Below are 24,039 nucleotides of genomic sequence, written 5' to 3' on the forward strand. Positions count from 1 at the left end.
TATCTAATTGTACCCAAATGCTTCTGAAAGTGTGCTCAGTTCTAATATCAATATAATTATAACATAACTCACAAATTAAATTATAAACAAAGAATTATTTCTCATACTTTCATGTTTATCCTTGAAAAAGAGGAATTTGATTTTTAAGCATTGCTCTGAATAGCACTGAAAGTGTGGGCATCTTGTCGGTTTCCCAATCGGTGATGTCATGGCAAGTGAGGGCGGATCCTGGAACACTCCACAAGTATATAAACGGGGATACATCCAATGTTCAGTGAAACTCCATCAAGGGCAAGATCATATTGAGGTGAGTTTTCTAATTCAAACCTTCTGTTTTTTTCCTTGTGGAAGGGATGGGGTGAATGGGAGGGGATCCCTGCATACTTATGTTCAGATCTCTTTGGAACTGGGAACAAGTTCTATTGCTTTGGTTTTATTTTGGAGCATGTAGGAGCTGCTATGGATCAGCAGGTTAATGAACCTCTGCAATTGACCCAATAGAAGCTGGTCCTTTGACCCCTGGATCTATGCCTCCCACTTCCATTTGCCCCATACTACTCTCCCCAGCTTCCCATCAACTCCCACCAAATTCTACTGTCCACCTACACAAATTGGCGGGGGTGGGGGGGGGTGGGGAGAGCAATCTATACCAACCAGATGTGCATATCTGGGATGTAGGAGAAAACTGGAGCATGTAAAGGTAAATCGATAGGATCACAAGGAGAATGTGCAAATTTCACACAGACAGTGCAGGAGGTCGAGATTGCACCCTGTTCACTGGAGCTGTGAAGTAGAAGCTGTACGAGCTGCCTCACTGTGGTGCCCCAATTCTTAAACATGAAACATAGAACAGGAACAGGGGCACAGGAACAGGGGCATTGTCCCATCATAATTCTGCCAACTATGATGCTAGGTTAAACTAATCACATCTTCCTGCATATGGTCTGTATCACACCATTCCTTGTCTAAATGCCTCTCAAACATTGCCTATACTTTCCCAGAAAGTGCACTCCAGGCACTTACAGTAAAATGAAAATCTCCTTTAAACTTTCTCCTCTCAAATCTAGAAACAGAATAAGGTTGTTCAGCCCATCGAGCTTGCTCTGCCATTTGAATCATGGCTGATATGTTTTTCCTTTCAACCCCATTCTTCTGCCTTCTTCCCATGACCTTTGACATCCTTACTAAGAAAGACCCCCAGCATCCTCTCCTTTAAATCTGCCCAGTGACTTGGCCTCCTCAGCCATCTGTGGCAGTAAGTACCTTAGATTCAACACCCTCTGGCTGAAGAAATTTCTCCCCTTCTAATGCATTGTCCTTTTTTTCTGAGACTGTACACTATGGTCCTAAACTCTCCCACTATTGGAAACATTTTCTCTGCACATTCGATCTAGCCATTTCAATATCCAGAAGATTTCAATGAGATCTTCCTTCATCCTTTTAAGTGCTCCTTATATGTTCATCCTCTCATCCCAGATTAATTCTCATAAACCTCCTCTCGACCCTCAGCAAAGCCAGCACATCCTTCATATATATGGGCTAAAGACTGCTCACAATACTCCAGAAGTAATCTGACCCATCCCTTCAAAAGCCTCAGCTTTACATCTTTTTTATTGTGTTCCTCTGGAAATGAATGCATTTGCCTTCCTTCCGACCATCTTTACTGCCAGTTAACCTGCATGATCCACTTGAGCCTCCAATGTTCCAGCAAAAATAATCCATTTATTTTCATACTTTATCTCTGGATGTAGTTACCACAATGGGAGTATTTATTGCCTTTTCTTGGCTACTTTGAGAACGTGGTTGAGGGTTGTTGATCTGAATTGCATGTCAAGTCATCTTTATTTGTCGTTCATACCATGCTTGCACGATAAGGACGAGATAATGTTTCTCCAGGACCATGGAACATATTTACATATATATGTTAGAATAGAAGTTCAATACATTTAAAATATTAAGGCTTATACATTAACAGTCCACGGTAACCAAACCCCATATGTTCTGCAAGTTCAGGAGCCTGATGGCTTGGGGGAATAAGCTCTTGCCCAATTAGGACATAAGGGCCCAAGTGCTGCAGTACCTCCTATAAGATGGCAGAACAGTTTACTTGAGGGCTGTGTGAAGTCCTTCACAATGTTTATTGCCTTTTCCCTGCATCGAGTGTTGTCGATGCCCTTCATGGTAAGAAGAGAGGCCCCAATGATATTTTCTGCTGACCACTATCCTCTGCAGGGTCTTGAGGCCCGAGAAGGTACAGCTTCCAAACCAGGGGGTGATGCAGTTGCACAAGATGCTCTCAATAGATCTTCTGTAGAATGAGGTGAGGATGGAGGGTGGGAGATGAACTTTCCTCAGCCTTTGCAGGAAGTAGAGACGCTGCTGGACTTTCTTGGCTATGTTAAGGGACCAGGTAAGGTTTTCCGCCAAGTGAACTCCAAGGAACTTGATACTCTTGATTACCTCAATGGTCATGTGATGAAGATATTTGCAGGGTGGGGATAGAATATGATTTGGAGGTACTGGTGTTTACAGGACACTGTAATCTCTTAAATCTCTCAGTGATAGAGGAGGCAATAACCTTAGTAACCTGATGATAAATGATCTTGCAGCTGAGTTCCAGCAGATGGTAGGGAGTGAAACGGAGATGAGTGGTGGTAAACAAATCCTGTGAAATGTTCCTCCCTTGCTGTTGTTCTCATTCAACTGCACCATGCAGGGCTGTGGACATTATTCCACGACAGTTCACTTGAATCTCGTAAACTTTGGAAAGGCTAAGGGGCATGGGGATGGTTGACACCTGATAAGGGAAGTCATTCAATTTCCCAACATCTCCACCCCAACCCATAATCTGCAGTTTGCCACCAATCTGATTATTCTTCCAATCGATGCTTAATCCCTGACCCCAGTCCTGATTATAACATTCCCTTTTTTAAAGTCCTCATTTCAAGTACAAATCCAAATGACCATGTTGGTGCCAGTTGTCGACGTCTACCCTTCCAACATTGCGAGCGGATGGGAGACAAAGACCAACAGTTGTGGGCAGCCTGCTGCTCTCCCCCCCCCCCCACCACAAGCTACACCTTTACAGCCTGCAGGGAGTGCTGGGGCTTCTTGAGATGCACAATAATGCTCATGTTTCCTTTATTGCTTATTATTGTCAGATCATGAACCTTACAGTTTCAATATTATTTAAGTTGAACTGAAGTTGATACCAATCCAGAGCCCATGGTTGCGTGGTAAATTTCTGTTTATTGGGGCCAAGATGCAAAAATGTGTGAGCTATCAGTCCCAAATGTTATCAGCACCATTGCTCTCCATTCACAGTAACTTCACAAAACTTGTAGAATTAATGAACGTGGCCCACTCAAAGTCTAATGCCATTTCCTTTTGTTCCTTCAGATTGTCCATAATGAAGTTCCCTTTGTTTCTGGGCTTTGTGCTGGGGTCATTTCTGGTTGTAGCCTCAGACTACATATTCAATTCAACACTGGATGAAGAATGGGAGAACTGGAAAGTAAAGTTCAACAAGCAGTACTCACAGGTAAAAGAGAATGTATTCTCAGACAAAACCCAACAGTCATTGTTAGGAAGAGGAAGGGTAACCTCAACAGTCTCTTTTGTCAGGGTTAGTGAGCAACTCATTGAACTGCACTTCTCTTATTTCCCATTTACCACTAGCCTACCATTCTACCTTCCCATTTTTGTTGACTACAGCAGTATTCTCTTGCCACAATGTTATAATAAGCAATTCCAATCAAATTTATGCAGGAAAAAAAATCCAAATTGTATGCACTAATGTTGTTAGTGTGTTTTACGTAACTGGGAACCTGCAATAAATAAGACTTCCATTACATCTGTACATTGTACTTGTGTCTGTGGCATAAACATTTATTCATTCAACTCAATTCATGGACCTGGTGCTACGTCATGATGCAGGTCCCCGGCATGCCTTTACATACAGTGCTTCTTTGGATACGTGACTCGTGGGTCATTGAATTGTTTGCAGCACTCAATGCAAAAGCCATCCTCACACTGTGAGTATCTATGCGACCTCATCTAGACATGCAGAACCAGTACCTGGATAGCACTGCATCCTACCCTTTACCAATATCCACTGTTCCTGAACATCTCCAAGATCAACTTCAGTTGTGGATGATCACCTACTACAGCCACAACCCAACTCCTTTTTACACCATCAAACCACCAGTCACAACCCCAGTGAAGTGATAAACTAAAGAAGGGCATTTGATGCATTGTTGGCACAGGGCAGAGTGGGGATGGCTTTTAATTTGATTATACAAAAGCACACCCTTCCATTGTCCGTTGCTGAACCCTACCCTGGATAATTTTGGACCATCTAAAAGCATTCTACCCGCGTCTCAAGTCCCATCCTACTGTTCAACCATGTTTGCTGACCCATGCTTGTGTAAGAGGTCGGTGAGGCCCCTTTCGAGTATTGTGTTCAGTTTGGTCACTGTGCTACAGAAAAGATATTGTCAAGCTGGAGAAAATATATCAGGCTCTTGCCAGGACTTGGGGTTCTGAATTAAAGGGATAGCTTGAGCAGGCTGGGGCTTTATTCCTTGGAACATGGAGGAGGTGGGATAATCTCATAAAGGTGCACATAATGATGGGAGGAACACAGTCTTTTGCACAGAGTAGGGGAATAAGTAACTAGAGGACATGGCTTTAAGTTGAGGGGGGAGAGATTTAACAGGAACTCAAGGGGTAACTTTTTTTTACACAGGGGTTGGTGGGTGAATGGAATGAGATGATAGGGGAGGTGGTTGAGGCAGGGAATAGCACAATATTTAAGAAAGAAATTGAACAGATAAATGGCTAGGAAGGATTTACAGGGATATGGGACAATCAAAAGCAGGTGAGACTAGTGTGGCTGGGACATTTTGGTCAGTGTAGACAAGCTGGGCTGGAGGACCCGCTTCCATGTTGTCGGGCACTATGACTGTTTCCCTATGACCTTGATTGCTGGTTAGGCAATTTTCAGCTACATTTTCAAATATCTCCAAAGCAGACACCCTCCCACTTCTAATCATCTTCATCCCAACACCTTTCTGCACTCCCCCAATTAGGGACTCTTTTTCATTGCTGCTCAGATGTGTTTTCACTTGTTGTATTCTAACTCTGGAAATTCCTCAAGGGGTATAACCACCTCTCTCTCTCTCTCTCTCTCTCTTTCTCTCTCCCTCTTTTCTTCTTCAAACCACAACTCTTTATTCTCTGCCCTAATGTTTTCCTATGTTGCTTAGTAGTTTGTTTGATGATGCTGTTGTGAAGTAAAATTTGGGTCATTTTGTACATTAAATGTGCCCCTGAGTGCGAAATGAATCCTCTCAGACAAGGCAGAGGCAGAAAATGCATTCCTGGAAAGTATTAATTCACTTTTTTACCTGTAGGCCTTTGAAAATGATTAGATTTTGAGAGCAATTTTAATGTTTTTTTACAGGATGAGGAGACCAACAGGAGAACGATTTGGGAAAATGCTTTGAAGTTCATTGAACAGCACAATCGAGAGTATGCGATGGGGAAACACACATATACTGTGGCAATGAACCAGTTTGGAGATCTGGTACGTACAAGATACAAAATCTATGTGTCCGTCAGATGCCGGTTTCTGAGATGCTGTTGCTGTGGGAGCCATGATACATTGGGTACTGTCACGTGACAAGCTCCAACTTGCCCTATTTGTGTTTGCCTCTATGATGGTAATAGTTGCATTAGGTCAAGTTGGCTGAAAGATGTGATGGCCATCTGTAGGCAGTGTTCCCTGCACCAGCACATCAAACTCGCCAAATTCTCATCTCCATCACTGAGCTAAAATCCAAAAATGGCATCCATGAGGTGGAGTTCGTTGAAAAAATGCTGAGAAGCAAAGTTGAAAGTTCAAGTGGTCTTTGGAGTTTTTTTTCAGTATTTTCTGTTGCCAAGTCGTCTAGTCCGGATGTCAACAGGGTTAATAGGATGGTCATCTTGTGAGATGTGGGAATTCATGGAGATTTCCCTTCTCCCTGATAGCTACATCTGCAGAAGGTGCAATGAGTTGCAGCTCCTTACAGACGATGCTAGGAAACTGGAGCTGCAGCCCAATGACCTTCAGTTCATACAGGAGAATGAGGTGTTCATAGATAGGAGCTACAGGGAGGTAGTCACAGCAAAACTACAGGTAGCTGGGTGTCATCAGGAGAAGGAAAGCAAAAGCAAGCAGGCAGGTAGTGCAGGGTACCCTTGTGGTTATTCCCCTCAATAATAGGCTTATCGTTTTGGATACCGTTGGGGGGATGAACCTACTAGGGGAAAAGCTGCAGTGGCTGGATCTCTCGCACTGACCCCAGCTCTGAGGGTCAGAAGAGAAGGAGGGCAAAAAGGAGAGCAGTAGTGATATTCAAAGGGCAGGCAGAAGATTCTATGGGCATGAAAGAGACACCCAGTTGTTTTTTTGCCCCTAGGTGCTAGGGTCAGGGACATCTCAGATTGGATCCCCGGCATCCTTAAAAAGGAGGGTGAGCACCCAGATGTCCTGGTACATATTGGTATCAATGACATAGGTAGAAAAAGAGACATGGTCCTGAAGAGAGAATGTAGGGAGCTGGGTTGGAAACTGAAAGACACGACCTCAAGGCTAGTAATCTCAGGATTGATCCCTAGGCCTCTATCCATGTGGGTAAGTATGGCAGATGAATGTGTGCCTGTATAATTCTTGCAGGGGGCAGAGTTTCAGGTTTTCGGATCTGTACAAAAAGGTAGGTTACAGCTGAACTTGAAGGGGACCAATATCCTGGCAGAAAGGTTTGCTAGAGCTGATGAGGAGGGTTTAAACTAGTTTGTAAGGGTGACTGGAACCAGAATGATCGGGCAAGGAACAGAGCAGAGGGTTGAAAGTTTGATACAATGTGCGGTGAGATTGTGAGCAAGGACGAACAATGGAGAGAGCATAAATGTAGTCAATTGGAAGGATTGAAATGTGTTCATTTCAATGCAAGTATTAGAAATAGGGGAGATGAACTTAGAACATGGATAAGTACATTGGATTATGTTGTCGCCATTGCAGACTTGGCTGACGCAAGCACAAGATTGGCTGATACAAGTAGTGGGGTTGAGATGTTTCAAAAGGGATAAGAAGGGAGGGGAAGTACCATTACCTATCAGGGATAGTATTACTGCTGCAGAAAGGGAGGAAGTTGTGGAGGAATTGTCTACTGAGTCAGTGTGGTTGGAAGTCAGAAACAGGAAGGGAACGATCACTCTATTGGGAATAGTCCATATAACCCCCCAAATGGTCCTTGAGACACAGAGGAGCAAATTTTGGAATAGTGCAAAAATAACAGAAGTGCTACTAAGGGAGACTTCAACTTCCCTAATATTGAAAGGCAATTCCTCGTGGTAAGAGGGATAGATTGGCCAGAATTTGTCAGGTGTGCCCGAGAAGTATTCCTGGCACAGTAAATGGAGAGGACAACTAGAGGAGAGACCATACTAGATCTGGTCAGGGTAATGAACCTGGTCAGGCGACAGACCTCTTGGTGGGGAGCATTTCTGTGGCAGTGACTACAACTCCCTTCCCTTACCTTGAATATATGGACTAAAAGAGGAGTAGACAAAATGGTGGTGTTTATTTTGGTAAGGACTAATTGTGATGGGATTAGGCAGGAACTAGGAAGAGTAAATTGGGAACAGACGTTCTTGGGGAAAAGCACAGAATTAATATGGAGGACGCTTAGGGATCAATTGTGTGGGGTTCTGGGTAGGCTTGTCCCACTGAGACAGGGAAAAGAGAGTAGTACAAGGAAGTGTTGGATCTTTTGAAATCCTTCAGATGGATAATTTCCCAGGACCAGATAAGATATACTTTAGGTTACTACTGGGAGTGAGGGAAGAGATTACTGGGCGATTGACAATGATCTTTGTGTCCTCCCTGGCAACAGCAGGGGTATCAGAGGTTTGGAGAATAGCAAATGTAGTCCCATTGCTTTAAAAAAGGTAATGAGAATCTTGGCAATTATAGGCAAGTGAGTGAAACTGTTGGAGAGGATTCTTCAGGACAGGACTTATGAGCATTTAGAGCAGAATAGCATTCTCAGGGATAGTCAGTTGAGCCTTGTGAGGAGCATGAGCGTAACTGAGGAAGTGACAAAAGAAATTAATGAAGGTAAGGTAGGTAGATATAGTATATATGGATTTTTGTAAGGCACCAGGACTCCTATGGTAGACTCATCCAGAAAGTCAAATTGTCCTGTTACAGTGTTGTATGTCACATTTAATTTAACAATATATATTAAAAAAATCAAGAGTAAATGTGAACAGAACAACCTTGGTTGTGCTTGCAGACAAACCTGACTTCAGTCAAAGTGTAAGCAAGGTGTTCAACAGTCTCATCTCTCCCAACATTCTTTTTTTTTAAATTTTTTTTAAAATTTTTTATTTTTCACACCATAAATCACATTAGCCATGATATACACTTTTTCTTTTCTCCCAACATTCTTAACAAAATACTGGTGAAATGTAGCCCCAGGGGCAGGAGATTAGTTTCCTATTTTCTTCCTGCATGTTCCCCATGGACAGAGAACATAGCAATACTGCAGATTCTGGAACCTTGATAAAACAAAGAGAAGACAGATGGGTCAGCAGGTCATGGAGAGAAATGGGCACACAGTGCTTTGTATCAGAACACTTCTCCTTGCTTTCACTGTTGTCGGTAACTATATTAATGATTGCCCATATGCTTGGATTTCCCAGACCAATGACGAATTCAATAGGCTCATGAATGGATTCCTCATGAATGAAGCTGACAACTCAACTGAGGAAGAAGATGATGAAGAGTTTGATGACGAGGAAGAAGATGATGAAGAGTTTGATGATGAGGAAGAAGATGATGTCGGAAGGCAAAGGTCTATTGACTGGAGGAAATTTGGTCTGGTCACACCAGTGAAGAATCAGGTAAAAATTGGGACAAAACACACCAATGCTTATTGTGATGTTCTATTCATGGCTTGTAGGGACTAATAAGGAAAATGAGGTGTTGCTTTCATGACTTGCTTTCCTGAGAGCATTGCCTGAGGGCACTGCTTGTGCTTGCTTAGCAATGATGATGACGTCTCCTAAGTTCAGCCACACAAAAGGAGTCACGGACCATGGGGTAGAATTCACCCACAGAGAATATACAAAGTAAAAGGGCATCCCTCACTTTCCAAAAATCAAAGCAGCTGAACGTCAGACGTACACTACCACATGCATGCACATATTGCTACATTGTGAAAAGAGAACACATGACTGAAGATGAATTTCATTGCTGTTGACTGCTTCAGGTCAATCCTTTACAATATTCATTCCAAAAGAATACTCTAATTTTCAGGGCATATAACCATATAACAATTACAGCAGAGAACCAGGCCAGTTCAGCCCTTCTTGTATATGCCAGACATCTTCTCCCATCTAGTCCCATTGACAAGCACCCTCCACACCTCTCTTGTGGAGAGTACCTATTCAACTTTTCCTTAAATATTAAAATCAAACCTGCATCTACCACTTTGGATGGAAGATCATTCTACACTCCCACCACCCTCATGTTTCCCCTAAACCTTTTCCCCTTCAATCTCCTTTTGTTGAATCTCCCTCACTCTCAATGAAAAAAGTCTGTCCATATTTACTGCATCTATTCCCCTCATAATTTTAAATACCTCTATCAAATCACCCTTCAATCTTCTATGCTCCAGGGAATAAAGTCCCAATCTGCTCAACCTATCCCTGTAACTGAAACCCAGGCAACATTCTTGAAAATCTCTTCTGCACTCTCTCTATTCTTTTTATATCTTTCCTATAATTTGGTGACCAAAACTGCACACAATATTCCAAATTTGGCCTCACCAATGCCATATACAACTTCAACATAACATCCCAACTCCTGTATTCAATACTCTGATTTATGAAGCCCAACATGCCAAATGTTTTCTTCACCACTCTATCAACTTTCAGAGAATTATGTACCAGAATTCCTAAATCCACTTGTTCCACTGCACTCCTCAGCTTATCAATTAACATAAATAACCTTCGCTGATTATTCCTACCAAAAATAGCACCACACATTTATCAGTATTAAACTCCCATCTGCCATCTTTCAGCCCACCCTTCCAACTGTCCTATATCCCATTGCAAGCTTTGATAACCTTCCTCACTGTCCACAACACCACCAGTTTTTGTATCATCTGCATACTTACTCATCCAATTTACCACCCTATCATCTAGATAATTAAGAACAATGGATCCAGTACCGATCCCTGTGGCACTCCACTAGTCACCGGCCTCCAATATGACAAACAATTTTCCACCACTACTATTAATCTGCATACACATATTTTAATTCTTCATTTAATTTACTACTTAAATTTTTTTTGAATATTCACCCCAAAACTAATTGTATATATCTTTTTCTTTGGCTTGGCTTCGCGGACGAAGATTTATGGAGGGGGTAAAAAGTCCACGTCAGCTGCAGGCTCGTTTGTGGCTGACCAGTCCGATGCGGGACAGGCAGACACGATTGCAGCGGTTGCAAGGGAAAATTGGTTGGTTGGGGTTGGGTGTTGGGTTTTTCCTCCTTTGCCTTTTGTCAGTGAGGTGGGCTCTGCGGTCTTCTTCAAAGGAGGCTGCTGCCCGCCAAACTGTGAGGCGCCAAGATGCACGGTTTGAGGCGTTATCAGCCCACTGGCGGTGGTCAATGTGGCAGGCACCAAGAGATTTCTTTAGGCAGTCCTTGTACCTTTTCTTTGGTGCACCTCTGTCACGGTGGCCAGTGGAGAGCTCGCCATATAATACGATCTTGGGAAGGCGATGGTCCTCCATTCTGGAGACGTGACCCATCCAGCGCAGCTGGATCTTCAGCAGCGTGGACTCGATGCTGTCGACCTCTGCCATCTCGAGTACCTCGACGTTAGGGGTGTGAGCGCTCCAATGGATGTTGAGGATGGAGCGGAGACAACGCTGGTGGAAGCGTTCTAGGAGCCGTAGGTGGTGCCGGTAGAGGACCCATGATTCGGAGCCGAACAGGAGTGTGGGTATGACAACGGCTCTGTATACGCTTATCTTTGTGAGGTTTTTCAGTTGGTTGTTTTTCCAGACTCTTTTGTGTAGTCTTCCAAAGGCGCTATTTGCCTTGGCGAGTCTGTTGTCTATCTCATTGTCGATCCTTGCATCTGATGAAATGGTGCAGCCGAGATAGGTAAACTGGTTGACCGTTTTGAGTTTTGTGTGCCCGATGGAGATGTGGGGGGGCTGGTAGTCATGGTGGGGAGCTGGCTGATGGAGGACCTCAGTTTTCTTCAGGCTGACTTCCAGGCCAAACATTTTGGCAGTTTCCGCAAAGCAGGACGTCAAGCGCTGAAGAGCTGGCTCTGAATGGGCAACTAAAGCGGCATCATCTGCAAAGAGTAGTTCACGGACAAGTTTCTCTTGTGTCTTGGTGTGAGCTTGCAGGCGCCTCAGATTGAAGAGACTGCCATCCGTGCGGTACCGGATGTAAACAGCGTCTTCATTGTTGGGGTCTTTCATGGCTTGGTTCAGCATCATGCTGAAGAAGATTGAAAAGAGGGTTGGTGCGAGAACACAGCCTTGCTTCACGCCATTGTTAATGGAGAAGGGTTCAGAGAGCTCATTGCTGTATCTGACCCGACCTTGTTGGTTTTCGTGCAGTTGGATAATCATGTTGAGGAACTTTGGGGGACATCCGATGCGCTCTAGTATTTGCCAAAGCCCTTTCCTGCTCACGGTGTCGAAGGCTTTGGTGAGGTCAACAAAGGTGATGTAGAGTCCTTTGTTTTGTTCTCTACACTTTTCTTGTATATATACTGCATCCATTATCAACATCTTCAAAATTGCTTTAGAAATGCATAGGAAAATTTGGATAAAGTTTGATTTCCTTTAATCAGGTTACCTGCACTTCTGCATTTTAATTTTGGAATATTTTAATTTTTGATTTTCAAATACTCACATAAATCCAAACAAACAACACAATCTCTTTCAACATTAGTATCTAAGATACAGAGTCTATTTTTCCCGTACCCCTCTCCCTTCCTTCCCATAGCCTAATACAAAAAATATTATATAAATTAAACAAATACAAAGAATCAAATATCGGTAAAGTTACAGACCCTTAAGGGAACTTTAAAAAACCCAATAAACCTAAAATAAAAAAAGATAGGGAACAAAATACAAGAGCTCGTCATCTGCGCCACGACCCACTTCATTGCTCTCAGTCATTTCACTACTGCCACGGATTGCTGCATTTCCTTTATTCAGAAGGCATTTCATTTTCCAAATGAGGTCATAATGCAATGTGTGAGTATGCTTTCCATGGTACACCTGTAGAAGGAGTAGACAATATGCCATATCTCATCACACTCCTTAGAAAGTATGGTTTTTTCCTGAGTTGCCTCAATCTGCTGGCTCCAGGAGTTCTGGGTCCTCCATTTAATGAGATACATGTACACAGACACGACTGAATAATTGCCAGAACCTCTCAAGGAAGTCAATGGATGTCATATCACTTGCACAAGTTTTATTAATCCACTGGCAGAAGGGGAAAGGATGACTTTGGCCAACTGTGCTGGGTTAACTTGCCCACTGCCTGACCACCCATTCACTTCTTTTGTCTATTTTTCTCTGTTATTCTCACTGCAGCTCCCTGACTTCCTCACTATTCTGCATCAGTCAGACCTCATCCATAAAAATACAAGGTTGAAGCATTGTCTTCACAGCCCTGATGCTCATGGTTTCAGGTAGTTTCCATGCACCTCCCAGAAGGAGGAAGTCTTTTTTTCTCCAATATAGTTTTGTACCACTTCAGTGGAGATGAAAACCGTATGATCTTTACATTGGGATGCTTTCAATGTGACTGTTTCTAATCACCAGGCTAACTGTGGCTCTTGCTGGGCCTTCAGTGCAGTGGGAGCTCTCGAGGGACAGTGGAAGAAATCAAAAGGTCAACTCATTTCTATGAGTGAGCAGAACGTGCTAGATTGTGACAAAAGATCTTATGGATGCCAAGGTGGATTTATGTGCAGCGCATTCTCTACAATAAGGAAGTTAGGTGGCATCAACTCTGAACAAACTTATCCATATACTGCAATGGTAAGTCTGTTTTCAACACAAGGACTAATAAGAGCAGGAGTAGGCCATCTGGCACACCAAGCTTGCTCTGCCATTCAATAAGTGCCTTGGATTTAGCCTGCTTGCCAGAAACCTTTATTCCCGTACTGTGCAAAAATCTTTGTGTCAAAATATTTTTAGCATTTAATGTCACGGTGTTAGATAACAAAGCAGAACCCATGTCCAAACAGTATTCTTTCCCTATTCGGAATCAGACACATACTTGAAGGAGGAGAGGAGAACTTTTTGTTCTTACTTGTTTGTTAACGAAATATGGTCACTGCCAATTTATTGCCCTGCTCTCATTACCCTGACTTGAGAAGGCAAAGCTGAGTTAATCACATTGGTGGAACTGAAGTTACAAATGGATCGCATTGGGAAAGGATGGGAGAATTCCTTCCCTGAGGGATATCTAATCAGCTGTGTTTTTATGTTAGTCCTGTTGGTTCAGGACTGAGAGAAGTTTCTTTTAAGTTGCAGAATTTAAAATTTCTGGTTTTTAGCTTCACCAGCTGCTGTGGTGGGATTTCAACTCAGGTCCTTGGATCAACAGGGATGACATGTTTAGCATGGCGGTTAGCATAGTGTGCTATTACATTGCCAGCAAACCAGGTTCAAATTCAGCACAGTCTATAAGGAGTTCACACTTTCTCTTCATGACTGCATGGGTTTCCTCCCACTCTCAAAAAACCTTTGGGATTTGTAGGTTAATTAGTGTATGTGGCCACTGGGCTCGTGGGCCAGTAGGTCCTGTTGCTCAGTCCTTTGGTTGCAAATCCAAGAAAATAACCACCATGCCACCACAATCCTTGTTGGGTGACTCTGGATGTTGGTGTGTCAGTCACATGAGTCAACGCAAGCTGCATTTGACTTGTGGAAATTACAACATTGACCAACCACTACATCTTTGGAATGCGGGAGGACACCAGAACACCAAGGGAAATTTCCAAAGTCACAGGAGAAGGTGCAAACTCTTCAGAGATTTGGGAGGTATGCGGTCATGTTGTAGCTCCGTAAAAGTCTGATTACACAGTGCTAGAACTTTTGCCTCCAGTTCTGGTCAATTTATGACTGGAAGGATGCAGGTGCTTTGAAGAGGATGAAGAGGAGATTTACCAGGATGCTGCCTAGATTGGAGAACGTCAAGCAAGGTTAACAGATCTAGAACTTTTCTCTTTGGAATGTCAAAGGACCAGGGCTGACTTAATAGACAAGATTATGAGGGGCTTAGGTAGGGTGGACTGCCAACACCTTTTTCTTGGGATGATATGAGCAAATACCAGAGGACATTTGTTTAAGGCAAGTGGGAGAAAATTTAGGGGAGATGTCAGTGGTAATTTTTTTACTCAGAGAGTGGTGGGGGCCTAGAAAGCATTGCTAGAATGGTGGTGGAGGCTGGTACAAAAGGGGCAAACATAGTCACATGGTATAAGAAAAATAGAGGGTGTGAGACAGGGACAAATTAGATTGCTATGGAGTAGGTTTCCAAAGATTGGCACAGTATTGTGGGCCGAAGGGTCAGACTATTTATCCCTTAGGAATGTAATTCAGCTTTTTGCACATTGGGTTTTCAATAAAAGTGAACATTTAAAATTGTTCTCAGATTAATATTTGTACCATGCATCTTTAATGTTGATACTGTTTCTACAGCAGTACTCACCTGGCATTAACATTTGTGCATAGATTTAGTTCTTGTGTGCTGTACTTATGAACTGTTTTTCATAATCGAGGTACACCTTCAGCTTTCCTAAAATTGGTCCTTTAGCTATTCTACACACTCATCTTTGAAGTCCTTCTCATTTATATTTGTTTTTATCCAGTGATGTGATATTAACATTGTCTCATGGATTTATTTTTCTCTGATTCATCCCCTTACTGAGCCTTCCAAACTGAAAATTTAAAAAACCACAGAAGCTGGGAATCTGGAATCTGAAGCACCCAGTAGTATCAGGCCTGCAATGTTAACTCTACATCTCTTTCCATTGATACTCTCCCAGCATTTGCACTTGTCAAGTGTCCTGCCATATCGGCTGCTTTCATGTGAGACTGAGATTTCACCTTGTTCTCTGCATATTTCCCCTTTTTTATTGAGCAAAGACAAATTGAATGAGAAGGCCTTACACATGTACACCATTAACACTGGGCATTGAAGATTTTGCTTCCTGACCACTTCTAGGTTTATTTTATGAACTTTGGGCTGCTGATCACAAAAATCACCTTCAGAGATTCCTATCACATACTGGTTTATAGATATAACCTATTTTTGTGATTTCCTGTCACATTTTACATCTACTAGTATATTGACCACAAAGCAAGCTGGTCAATATAGATTGAATGCACGTTGATGCACATGTTCTTCAGGCAATAGCATAGTGACTGTACTTAACAATAGCATTAATTTTCTTCTGGATGATTCAATGCAGTAGAAATGTCTCATCACTATTGCAACAGCTACGAAACATTGTTACATTTATGGCTAGTGTTACGAGCCCAGAGGACCCCAAAACCCAGCAGCAATAGATATTCACTAAGACAAATGGTTACTTAAACAAAAGTTGCTTTTAATGATCTTTAAACATGAAAACAGAATCAAACTTTAACTTTTCTCTATTAACTTACTTTACCTAACTTAACCCCCCTTCTAATTCTAAGCACTCGTGTGTGTAATGTGCGTGTATGTTCAGAAAAGTTCTTTGGTTCACAGTCCAATCTCACTTCTCACTCCTCAAGTTCACTGGTTGCAGGCAGTTCTTATACTGTGCACAAAATTTAATATGTATAAAGTTCACCAGGCTTTGGTGTTCGAAAGGTACACTGTTACCGCTCAGGAAGGTTCTTGTTGGTTTCCAGAGAGAGATTTGTTGATCGAGGACATCCACAACTGATGAACGTCCATCAGTCACCACAGTGTCTTGCTGACGAACTTGTCCCTTCAAGGATCTCTTTCTTTCAGGACACCACAGTGTTTCTTTTTGTTTCTCTTATTCCAAGTGAAACATTAGTCAGCCAGTCTTCTCCTCTTGCATGAAACACCAGGCCATTTTCCAAACTGGGGATTCTTGCCAGCTTGTCCTGTTCCACTTCCAACTGCTCTGTTGGCTGTAATACTGTCAAGTGATCTCTGCTTCACACACACACACACACACACACACACACACACACACACACACACACACACACACACACACACACACACTCCAACAATTTCATCTGTTGCCTTTGATAAACAACAATCCATTAGTGAAGACTCTTGATCACTCTTCAAAGCTCTTGCAAAAAGCTGAAAGAAGCCACGATGTCTAGCATTAGCAGAGCTCCAGTATTTCAAATAAGATCTGTTTTAAAGAGTTTGCATGTGACCTACTCTGACAAACCTTTCCCAATTTATCACCCCCAAAACTTATATATATATATATATATATATATATATATACTCTGTCACACTATCATGCGCTTAAGGCTCAAAGACACAGCACGACATCACTTATTAAGAAAGCCTATGAGCTCTACTTTGGTTGTAAAATTGAAGACCAAGACAAATCCTGGGCTCCTCACATTTATTTAATTTAGTTTATTTATACAGCACATCTAAGACAACTCACATTGACCAAAGAGCTGTACAGATCAAAAAGACACCACAATGGGGCAATTGTTTAAACTCCAGAATAAAATGAATATGAGAGGCGAGAACACAAGGTAAAAAAAATTAGGTGCATGAGGTTGACTCAAAGCACCAATGAATAAAAGTACATCTTCAATTTGGATATAAAAGAGTTGATGGAAGGGGCTGATTTGATGGGGAGAAGGAACGTTGTTCCACAGTTAGAGGGCTGCCATAGTGAAGCTGTGATCTCCTCTGAGTTTACAATTTGAGCGCGGAACCATCAAACGCCCCAAGTTAGCTGGCCTGAGGGGTCTTGAAGTGGAATGAGGAGGCTAGCCCATTAAGCACTTTATAGACAAACAGAAGAACTTTAAAATCAATTCTGAGCCTTACTGGCAGCCAATGGAGGGAGGTCAGAATAGGAGTGATATGGTCCCTCTTCTTGGCATCTGTCAGGAGCCTGGCTGCAACATTCTGCACAAGTTGCAGATGGGATATGGGTGGATAAGTTATCAAGACTATTGGAGATCATTTTGATAGAATTAGAGGACCAAATAGGATAACATCAAATTTTCCACCGTTTAGCTGTAAATTTTGAGTTATCCAATACTTTATGTCTTCCAGACAGTTAGTGAGGCTGGCTATCTTTGATTGGTCATTAGGTTTCAAGGGGAGACAGAGCTGAGCATCATTGGGAGAGTAGTGGAACGAAATCCTATGGTTTAGAGAATGGGGCTGAGAATAGACCCTTATGGGACCCTGCAGGAACGGGTAGCTGTAGAAGACAAAAACTTTCCATTATTAACTAAGAAAGTCCTATCATTGAGATATGATTTGAATCAGTTCAAGGCCATGCCATTGACACTGACCTCATACTGGAGACAGTCTATTAAAATAGCGTGCACATTAGAATTAGAATGGCGGGCACCTGAGTCAGTAGAAAGGAGCAGGTCATTATACACTTTTAGTAAGGCTACCCCTGTACTATGGTGGGCCTTATAATATGTTGTTTTGATGTAAGAAGGACAACAATAGGTTAAGAACAATTTTTTCCAAGGACCTTTGACAGGAATGGAAGTTTAAAAACGGATCCGTAATTTTTGAGTGTGGTGGGGTCTAAGGGGTGGCTGGACCACAGCATACTTGAAACAAATTGGAACAGTAGCAGTGGCCAGGGAACTGTTAGTAGTAGAGAGGCTGCTAGGACCGGCTATGTCAAAAACATCTTTCACGAGGGGATTAAGGATAATGTCGAAGGGGACAAGTTGTAGGCTTCATGGAGGGCACAGTCGTTCTAAGGGTGGGTAGTGTGATGGGGCTAAAACAGTCCAGGTTAGATGAACAGAACTGTGGTACAGTTAGGTTACGGGTTAGGGGCTTTTCCTGATGCTCTCAACTTGGTTTATGAAGAAGTTAAAAAATTCTTCACATTTGGTAAGAGAGGCTTAGAGTTGGTATTGAGTGTGGGTCCAATGACTTGGTTGGTGGTGCTGAACAAGACCTTGGGATTATAGAAGTTGTGCAAAATGTACAGTCAACCTGAGAGTTTGGCACAGATTCATTATTCATTTCATAGTGTTAAATTCCATAAAAGTTAATTTAATGTTTCTCCAATGTGATACAGAAAATCTGAAATTATCTTTGTGTTCAGCTTGAAGTTGTCTATCATAATCCCCAAATTTCTTTCAGGAAGCAAAGCTTCTGAAAAAATTGTTGCCCAGAGTATTTGCTGATTTTCAAGGTCAAGATCATGAATTCTTTATTGTCATGAACACAAAATGCATAAAATTTGCTGCCTTTTGCTTGCTGTTTATTACCATGGGCACGGCAAGAATTAGAAAACAGAGCCCCTGCAGAGATGGGCAAATCCCAAACGTGCTGGAGAAACTCAGCAGGTCATGTCGCATCCATCAGAAGTAAAGGGCAACCTATGTTTCAGGCCTGGGCCCTTCATCAGGAATCTGGAAAATCAAGCAGATAGCTGAATAAAAATATCGGGGATGGTGGGGGGAGGGGAAGAGAGGAAGGGACAGTGGGAGGAGCATAGGCCAATGGGTAAGAGGTCATAGGCAGATACAGGTGGGAGGTCGAAGAAAAAACAGCTGACGTGATGGAGCTGAAGGCAAAGGGCTGAGAAGGGTGTTTCTCTGAGAGCAAAGGGAACGGGCTGGGGAGCTGAAGAAAGGAAGATAGATGGTTAGGGATAGGGTGTATGAGGATGGGAAACAGGGTAGGGAGGGGGTGGGGAGGAACACAAAAGTTTCAGCACTCATGTATTGCATAACCCTCTGTCTCCTTTCAACCCTTTTCCTCTCCCCTTCCCTTCCAGCTACCCTTCTTAGCCCTCTGCCCCATCACTTCTCAGCCTCTTTCCCTTCTGCCTCCCACCTCTTTCTTACCCATTAACCTTTGGTCCTCTTCCTCCCCCACCACATTCTTGCATCTACTTGTTTTTCCAGATCCTAGATGAGTCCAGCCATGAACCTGGTTTCCCTTTACTTCCTATGGATGCTGAGTTTCTGCAGCACTTTTGTGCATGGCACTTGACCCCAGCATCTACAGATGTCCTTTTTTTTGGGCCTTTTCAAAGGCATTAACTGTCTGCGAATCCTGCCTCCACTTCCTGTGCCCCCATAAGCTCTGTCAGCACACAGTTTCCTGTCCAGTTCAGCCTGATCTCACTCCTCTGCTCCGAATCCACTCTGAATCTGAGTGACACCAATAGCAATTTTGGTGGAACCTCAAGAGCATGTTGGCCAATGTGTTTATTATATGGGGAGATATTTCACTTTTTATCCTGTCCCCAATTTGCCATTTCCTATTCAACGTGCCAACACTGGTGACAGATTCAACTTTCAAGCAACAACACCAGTCTTAAGATTGAAGGAATTAAAAAAAAATCTTTGCAGCCACACAAATCTACCACTGTGTGGGTGCTAAATAAATTCAACTTCTAATTATTCATTTATCAATTAGAAAGGAGACTGCAGATTTCGGAGAGACAAGGTTGTTGCCTTTCTCAGTGAATACAAATTCTTTAAAGGAAGTGAACGTGGTTTAAAAAGGAGAGTGAAACGTATTGGACCATTATCGGTTGCTACAGATGCAAGTCGTCCCACCTTCCAGTATTACCATGGAGGTAAGAAACAAATTATCCATTCCATGCATTCTATTAAAATCATGCATCGGTACATATTTCTTGTCATCTTGCCTAGCATTAGTTATTCCTGTTGAACAGTTGTCAGGGAAACCATATTATACCATTCTTGACACAAGCTTTCTGGTGCTGTCACCAGATGCCTGTCCATTCCCAATTGGTATTAGCATTGCTCTCTCTCTTCCTGACTGGAGATTCCACAAGAGCTGCACTCTCTCTTCCCTTTCTTCTTGTCTATCCATTACTTTCAGACTCCAGGACAGAGGTCACGAGCCAATGCAACAACCCAGCATTTTCTTTCCACCACTGCCATGATGGGAAAATATCCTCCACTAAGATTTCAGATTTTCAAATTTCAGATTAATTGTCAGAGAACATATAACCCTGAGATTCTTTTTCCTGCGGATGAGGCAGAATTACCACTTATTGGTATTGCAAAAAAAATTATACCATGTACATTTGTAAACAAATAAAGAAATGTAAACAAACTGACTGTACAATACCAAGAGGGGAAAAAAGGTGCAAAAGTAAGAGTCCTTAAATGAGTCCCTGATTGAGTCCTTGTTGAGGAGTCTGATGGTTGGGGGGAGGGGGAGGGTAGCAGTTGTTCCAGAACCTGATGGTGTGAGACCTGTGGCACCTAAACCGCTTTCCTGATGGTAGCAGCAAGAACAGAGCGTGTGCTGGTTGATGTGGTTCCTTGATGATCGTTGTTCCTGGCTGACAGCAGTGTTCCCCGTAGATGTTCTCAATGGTGAGGAGGGTTTTGCCGGAGATGCAGCCGGTCAGCACATTTTTCCACTACACATCTGTCAAAATTTGCCTGCATTTCTGATTTCATAGCAAACTTCCACAAACTCCTTAAGTAGAGGCGCTGATGTGCTTTCTTCCAAATCACTGAAGTCACTTCAATTAAAACCTTCCTGCCCCCTGCATAATTATTGATCCACAAATTAGATTAATTGAACCCCAGGTCACTGTACGTGAGGCAGATGTTCCACCAGCTACGGCACTCTGCTGCCTGTCTATCCTGTTGTCTGTCCCCAGGAAACTTGGTTAATAAATTCACGGGGACTTGGAAATTGTTGTTTGTACGGGTGAAGGCTCCCCAGAGCACTGGCCAAGGAGTGTGACACTGGGTTGGTGAGGATGCAATAATCACAGCAGACATTTATGGTGGGATTTCTCATTACAAAAATGAGCATTGTCATTCTCAGTCAACACAAGTGATCAAAACAAAAAGAGGTAGATGTGATAAAATAATAAAGAGCAAATATCTGTAATAGGAGGTTAATCACGTTTTTCAATTATATGGCTAAATGTTTCCTCACAGGAGTCTACGATGATCGACAATGTAGCAGTAGAAATGTGAACCATGCTATGCTGTTGATTGGATATGGCAGAGAGAGGGGAAGAAAATATTGGCTTATTAAGAACAGGTATGTACCAGAAAAGATGAAAGGTAAAAGATGATGGTTAGCAGGGGCAGAGATGAAATACTTTCTTTTTCAATCTTTTCATTGGTTTTAACATATTGAAAATACACAGGTACATATGGGAATAATAATAATTATAATAAAAATTAATACTGTTACAAGTATCGAATAATGATGAACAGTGTATATATGAACCCATATTATTAAATGGGAAAAAATGGAAAGAGAATAAACCATATATTCCTAAACAAAGAATCAAACCCGGCCCCATGAGGGCCGCTGGCCAAGTTAAGGTGTCCACTACTAATAATAACTGTGGGGTCATGAGAAAAATTAATCTACAAGTTTTGAAAGCAATTGAAAAAAAGGACTTCAGAGAGAAAGTTAAGATCCATTGCAGTAACAGAACACCTAATTTTTTTTCTAGAGACAGACATGCCATCACATCCACAACCACTGAGTGTGAGTGGGAGGGACAGCATCTTCCCATCTCAGCAAAATGGCCCTTCTAGCCATGAAGGAAGCAAAATGTGGAAAAAGTCAGTATTAAATCCATTGGCCCCACTCACTCCAAAAACAGCAATGCAAAGGCTGGAGTCAGGTTAATATTAAGAACTAACGATAAAGTACAAAATAGCCCTGGCCAGAAATTAAAGAGAGAAGAGCATAGTCAAAACATATGATACCTTCCTCAGTTATGCCTTTATCACATTTAGAGGATTTGTTAGGATAAAATTTAGCTAACTGAACTTTGGAAAAGTGTGCCCAATGGACTACTTGAAGTTAAATTAATGAATGCCTAGCACAAAGAAAAGATGAATGATCACGTTTCAAAATAGAATCCCATGTAGTTTCAGCAAATGGTTGTAGAATGAAACACTATGTTCGATGAGTACGTTTCATGAGTATGCGAGGGAAATGGATTACCATCCTGAGGTAATGAGGAAAGGATACACATAAATGACACCATATACAATTACAGAACAGAAACAGGCCAGTTCAGTCTTTCTAGTCCATGCCAAACACCTTCTCTCACCTAGACCCATTGACCCGCACCCATCCCATAACTTTCCATACCTCTCCCATCTATATTCCTATTCAATTTTTCTTTAAACATTAAAGATTGAGCCTACATCTACCATTTCAGCCAGAGCTCATTTCACACTCCCACCACCTTCTTAGTGGAGAAATTCCCCTTCATGTTTCCCCCATACTTTTCCCCACTTCAACCTCAATCCATGTCCTCTTGATGAATCTCACCCACTCAATGGAAAAAAGCCTGTCCACATTGATAGAGATTTTTAAAATTGAAGGGGACAGATAGAGTCAAATTACCCCTCAATCATCTACACTCCAGAGAATAAAGTATAAGCCTGCTCAACCTTTCCCAGTAACTGAAACTCTGAAACCTAGGCAACATTCTTGTTAATCTTCTTTGCACTCTCTCTATTTTGTTCATATCATTCCTATAATTCAGTGACCAACACAGCACGTAATATTCCATATTTGACCTCACCAATGCTTTATACAACTTCAACATAACACCCCAACTCCTACATTTAATAGTCTGATTGATGAAGGCCAACATTTCTTCACCACCCTATCTCCATGTGCCTCAACTTTCAGGGAAATCCTAAATCCCTTTGTTCTACTATACTCCTCAATTGTCTACCATTTAGCATGTATGACCTTCCTCACTGTCCACAACACCATTCATCTTAGTGTCATCTACATACTTACTAATCCAATTTACCACCCTATCATCTAGATCATTAATATATATGACAAATAACAATGGATCCAGTACCGATACCTGAGACTCTCCACTAGTCGTCGGCCTCCACGTTGACAAACAATTTTCCATCATTACTCTCTGGCATCTCCCATCCAACCATTGTTAAATCCATTTCACTACTTCAACATTAATACCTAATATTCCTAACTAACCTCTTATGCAGAACCTTGTCAAAGGCCTTACTAAAGTCCATATAGACAACAACCACAACTTTCTCTTCGTCAACCTTCTTAGTAACCGCCTCAAAAAAATTCTATAAGATTTGTTAAACATGATCTACCACGTACAAAACTGTGTTGACTACTCCTAATCAGTCCCTTCTCTCCATTAATTTTCCCACCACCGACATCAGACTCATAGGCCTATAATTACCAGGTTTACTTTGAGTTTTTTTTTTTAAATAGTGGAACAACATGAGCCACCCTACAATACCTCCCCCGTGGCTAATGACATTTTAAATATTTCTGTCAGATCCCCTCTATTTTTATATTAACCTCCCTCAGGGTCCTAGGGAATATCTTGACAGGACTCAGAGATTTATCCACCTTTATTCTCTTTAAAATAGTCAATACTACCTCTTCATTAATCTGTATAGGACTTCACTGGACTCGATATTCCTTTCCTTAGTGAATACTGAAGAAAAAGTCATTTAAAATTTCCTCCATCTCTTCTGACTTCTCACATAACCTACCTCTCTGATCCGCTTTATTCTTTTACTTTTAATATATCTGTAGAAACCCTTTGGATTTATTTTGACTTTGCCTGCAAAAGCAGCCTCTTATCTTCTCTTAGCCTTTCTACTTTCTTAAAGTTTTTTGCACTCTTTATATTCCTCAAGCACCTCTTTAATTTTCTGCTGTCTCTACCTGTTGTACACATCCTTCTTCCTCCAACC

At 42.0% G+C, this 24,039-nt stretch overlaps 1 protein-coding gene across 2 annotated transcripts in view; it reads left to right on the forward strand.

Annotated features, from left to right (window-relative positions):
* The first annotated feature begins 219 nt into the window (after positions 1-219).
* LOC138758919 (cathepsin K-like) overlaps positions 220-24,039 on the forward strand; it is a 28,915-nt gene continuing 5,095 nt past the window's right edge. The window contains exons 1-8 of one of the 2 annotated variants that reach the window (XM_069928537.1): positions 220-307; positions 3,400-3,541; positions 5,465-5,587; positions 8,752-8,952; positions 12,916-13,134; positions 19,733-19,895; positions 21,247-21,352; positions 21,777-21,876. In XM_069928537.1, coding sequence (XP_069784638.1) covers positions 3,410-3,541; positions 5,465-5,587; positions 8,752-8,952; positions 12,916-13,134; positions 19,733-19,895; positions 21,247-21,352; positions 21,777-21,861 — 1,029 coding nt within the window. In that variant the 5' untranslated portion in view covers positions 220-307; positions 3,400-3,409 and the 3' untranslated portion in view covers positions 21,862-21,876. Of the gene's footprint in view, positions 308-3,399; positions 3,542-5,464; positions 5,588-8,751; positions 8,953-12,915; positions 13,135-19,732; positions 19,896-21,246; positions 21,353-21,776; positions 21,877-24,039 lie in introns of those variants that run through there. The other variant, XM_069928536.1, reaches the window with a different exon arrangement.

The sequence above is a fragment of the Narcine bancroftii genome, chromosome 3 (assembly GCF_036971445.1).
Source record: "Narcine bancroftii isolate sNarBan1 chromosome 3, sNarBan1.hap1, whole genome shotgun sequence".
In the NCBI taxonomy this organism is placed as follows: Eukaryota; Metazoa; Chordata; class Chondrichthyes; order Torpediniformes; family Narcinidae; genus Narcine; species Narcine bancroftii.